General features: G+C 36.7%; 1 protein-coding gene across 1 annotated transcript; it reads right to left on the reverse strand.

The window, feature by feature from the left end:
• Nucleotides 1–674: 674 nt before the first annotated feature.
• On the reverse strand, nt 675–2397 carry LOC120347648 (acyl-coenzyme A amino acid N-acyltransferase 1-like). Its single transcript, XM_039417699.2, has one exon. The coding sequence runs from the start codon at nt 2192–2194 to the stop codon at nt 926–928; it is 1269 nt and encodes a 422-aa protein (XP_039273633.2). The 5' UTR covers nt 2195–2397; the 3' UTR covers nt 675–925.
• Between the last annotated feature and the right edge of the window lie 2672 nt (nt 2398–5069).

Below are 5069 nucleotides of genomic sequence, written 5' to 3' on the forward strand. Positions count from 1 at the left end.
TCCCATAGTTAGAGGTCCGCATACGACCTGTTCTGCTCTAGTCAATATATATGTGCAATCAGCGGGATTTTTTGAGCCAATAATTAAAAATACTGTAAATAATGGCGAAAGGGTTCAAACTCCGTTGCATTGCGACTTCGCAGAATTGTCCAGAAACAGGATTGCGCATTAATAAAATTGACATTAAACTGGTTATTCTGACGTACCTGCTACTTTTACGAATATGAATTTTGACACGCCAGAGAAGACAAAAATTGTCACAGTTAAATGCTTTATACCGACACAGCGATCGAGTTTGGTAAGAAGAAGATGAAGTTGAATCCCTGCTGCGGACAGGCCAAATTGATAACGGGGCCTTCTTCTTTCGGCCTTTTTAATTTGTGAGCGCCCATTGTCAAGCTCTTGAGAAAGCGTGAGAAGAAGACACTTTACGAGATGTCTGATGTGATGCGAAAAGAATTCTCTCTAATATTTTCGATATTAATTGAAAGTCAATTCCTCGTTTTACGGGAAATTTGAAACTTTACTAACACGTTAAAAAGTGTCGAGGCAAATGGATCACCTTCTCCTGGCCCCATAAGATTAAAAAGTAATTTGAAAAAATAAATGTAATTGCTTCCCAGCGACTCCAATAGTATGAAAAAGGCTATTTTTTCTCAGCAACAACAAATACCCAAACAGCGGCAACAATAAAATAACAACAACAACAAGTATTAAAGCAATGCTATCTTATTTTAATATGAGTTCATGCAAACAAAAAGTACATTATATCATGAAATAAATGCGTAAAATTTAACTCATATATATCTATGAAAACCTTGAGTAGTATTGTAATAGCGTATAATCTTACAATAGAGATCAGGCAGAAATATGACAAACGTCAATGAAAATCACTGCAAAGTTTTACATATTGAGTCCACGGCGCTCATATCTCATTTCTATGATTTTTGAGAAAGCTGATTACATCTTTCCAGCACTTTTCTTGTGTTGCTGCATGTTCTTCCAAAATACCTCCAAAATCAGTGGGATGTTCCGGACTGATAGGATAGTAGGCAATGATGATAGGAGGAGTATATGGCGGACGAATAACATGCCCAGAGTTTTTGTATTGAATTATGTTGAATCTTGGCTGACGTGATGATAACTTGAATACCTGTTTCGTCAATTCGATTATTTCCATGTTACGATAGAGTTTGTCATTTTCAGAATAGCAAAAAAGAAAACTTGCTTTAGAGTCGTAAAACTCCGGTACATGAACCTTTAGATCTGACAAATGGGGAGTTTCGTGCACATCAATGTGATTCTGAATTCCCTCCAATAATTTAATCCGTTTTTTATTCATCGTAACTGATACCCAGGACTTGCTTTTGTATCTGATTGGTATTCCCAAGCTGGAGAAAACAGGGCCGTTTATATTGACGACTGTAGAAATTTTTGGAGAGAACTTAGCTACTGCCAAACCTAGGGTACCCCCATACGATGATCCAACAACAGAAATGTCATACTGGCGAACTCTCGTGTGACTGGAAAGAAAATCAACCGCTTCCTCTAAGTAGTCTATATCCCCATAATCCAATGTTTCTGGTCGATTGGGGCATCCATATAAACCGAGGGCAAGAACAACAAAGCCATGGTTGGCTAAAAGAGATGCTCGGTGTTCGTATATGCCAGGCATTGCTCCTTCAATATCCAAAACAGCGGGTAAAACTTCGCCTCCGCGAGGAATAAACAACGTACCACTAATTGTACTGCTTACATGTCGCAAAGGGATGCGTTCAACTGAGGAATCACAATATACGCGGCAAATTGTAGTTTCTGTAATGCATTCGCTGTCAAAGATATCTTGCTCGCTCAAATGATTTTCAAATAATTTGAGTACTATTTTTGCAGGGATAGTTACGTCAGTTTTTGACAATACCGCATAAGACTTTTTTGGGTTTACGGGTCTCTTCATAGCCCAGAACAAACCCATTTTCTGAATTCCGTTATAACTACCTCCTACGGCAGGATCTTTCTCCAAATCTATATCACCATACTTGCTCGCAACGTAGTGCGCATATGCATGAAACAAATATCCACGATCACTTATTTCAAGTGACTGGATTGTTATTGATTGACTTGGAGGCAACCCATGAATTTGTATTCTTATTGATTCACCAGCAAAAGACGTCACAGGCGCAATAATTGTAGCCATTTCTCGAGAGAAAATGGTTCAATGCTGTTTTCCTTAAAATTTATTATCAAATCTTTGAACCCTGAAAGCCGCTATAGCGGTTTTCCAGAGAAAGTCTTCTGACGCTGAAAGCCGCTTTTAATTTCTTTTGTTTTTTTGAAGATTTACGTATTCGAGTCGCCTCCGATCCTAAAAAAACAGTATAATTAATTAATACTTTCTACATCTTTTCACGACCCACTAAGATTCCTTTTGCGACCCACCAGTGGGTCGCGACCCATAGTTTGGGAACCGCTGACATAACACATTTACGCCGTTACGCAGCGACGTTAAGCAATTACGTCGGCACGTAGCACGTTTACGTTCCCTTCGAAAAACACTTTCCCCCGCATGCTCGTAACGTCATTTACTTAAGTTCGTACTCGTGTAGCGACTAACGACTTGTAAACGATACATGGGGGAATTTACGCATTCCATCCAGCCTCAAAATCTGTTCGACTAAAACACGCAATATGCAGTGTTATTATTGCACGTAGCACGTTTACGTTCCCTACGAAAAACACTTTCCCCCGCATGCTCGTAACGTCATTTACTTAAGTTCGTACTCGTGTAGCGACTAACGACTTGTAAACGATACATGGGGGAATTTACGCATTCCATCCAGCCTCAAAATCTGTTCGACTAAAACACGCAATATGCAGTGTTATTATTGCCGTTTCAATAGCATAAAGAACGGAATGATGGAACATATCGATGGATGCATTGTTTAGCGCCAATGCTGGACTTTATTGTGCCATATTTTCTTCTTCCGATAGATGAATACTATCCAATATTTCATCTGGACAACGCTTCCGTTTAAAACCCATTGTAAATATAGCGATATCAGGAATGTAGCGTATATGCAGTAATTTCGAAAATCGAATGAGGCCGCAAAATGTAAAACACTGACCCGGTGCTACTGGTGCCACCATGTCTTTCGCGTTCCCGTTATCAGTTTTTTATTATTCAATTTTCATGATACCCAGCGGTGAAGAATTAGCCTTGATGTTTCCAGCGGAACCTCATAAATGCATGAGGACCAAATATTTCACTTTGGCCATTCATTTTCGTCCCATATTCAAATAATTAACGTATATAAAATGGCCTTTATATTTTAGCAATTTCACTATGTTCGATCAAGATTCCTCTGAATATATAGGTTTCGTCTGTGGCCGAGGATATGAAACTGATGCAATGATGGCACAATCTGAACTCAAGCTGTGAACGACCAGATGTGCAATCGCGCAATCTATCTCACGCAATACGTTATACACGAAACGTTGTTATCGCGACTATGTCGTCGTCGCCCTTTGCGTCGTTACGCAAACTTGGCGTCAAAATAGTTGATCAATTTTGTTCACAAACCATTGGAATCGATAGTACAAATTCTGCAATAAAATGAGTTATGCGTATGTTAAGAAAGTCATTCGTATATTCCCCGAAAGGTAATTTTGTATACTTTTCAAAATTTTACATATATTGATGATACATTTCTAAAAAGGTATCAAATCCTACCAAAATACAAAAAATTAGTAGATGGGACTAAAAATAGGCTTACACATCTCATCGAAACATCTCGTAAAAAATAATGCCAATTAAAAATAAAAGACTAGATAAGCTTTTATATGACATATTACAGACCATCTGATATCTAATGGTTTAGAAGTTATGTTGATTTAAAAGTAGAGATATTGCAATTTTTACCGCGTCAAATCGATGCGATGCAGTGGGAGATCAGGGTGAGAGAGTAGCGTCGTTTTGGGGATTCAGAGTTCAAGGGGGTTAAACTTAGTAATTCACAATTCAATGAATTACAATCGACTTGTTCACTCTATACTAAAAGATGATTTAAACTCGTGAGTAATTTAGAACCACCATCATCTGTGTATATTATACAAACATATGAACATGAAAGCATTAGTCCAATAGATGCTATAAGAAAACACACACGTCACAAAATATGACAAGCGGGTTGCATTTACTTAAATCAATATTTAAATTCAGATTTTCAAGCTTGCTATAAAATTATATATATATATATATATATATCAACTCATCATTCTGAAAATAATTTGAACGTGGAAAGGTCACTCTAATATACGATATCCGGTAATGGGCTCATGTCTCAATACGGTCCGATGAAGATTGGGAAAAAATCGCAAAATCAACGGAAACATAAACCATTTTATTCTATATGCTTTTGGGATGTTTGGATCGATATGCGCATAATGCATGAACACTTTCCTATGAATATATATAGATAACTACATTATGTGATTTCAGAATTGGGTTGCCAACTTTGACAAACTTCAATAAAAAACACTAAGGATCTTAAGTTTCAAATTAAATAATTGCTTATAATGGAGACATACACCACGATGATTAAATGACTTAATTTCTTAGTTCTGTGATGATGTTACCTATGCATTGCAATGATTTGCCATTGGAAGAATTATGATTATTATTTATTATTGTTCCTGAGTTCAACAGCCCATTGGCCTATCTATTCTATCTTGTATTATATTTCGGCATTCAGTCGAAACAAAATTTATAATTCATTTATTTTCGAGTTTGAAACTGGCATGACTAAATAATGCTGCATCTTTTTGAACAAAAATGATCTTAAGGACTGAATTTCCTACTTAGATCATTTTCAAACTGACATAATCTAGCTTGACATGGCATTTATAGGATAAGTTCCTCAACTCTATCATTTAGATGGAGTTGAGTTATGAATTATTTTTCCATATTCGTTGTTGCTCGTCATGTTAGTATTCTTTTCTTCTTAGTATTAATGTTGCCATAGTGATCAATTGAAAATCTATCTGTTTACATATAGTATATTTTATTACTGGCT

This window comes from Styela clava, chromosome 1 (genome assembly GCF_964204865.1).
Source record: "Styela clava chromosome 1, kaStyClav1.hap1.2, whole genome shotgun sequence".
NCBI lineage: Eukaryota > Metazoa > Chordata > Ascidiacea > Stolidobranchia > Styelidae > Styela > Styela clava.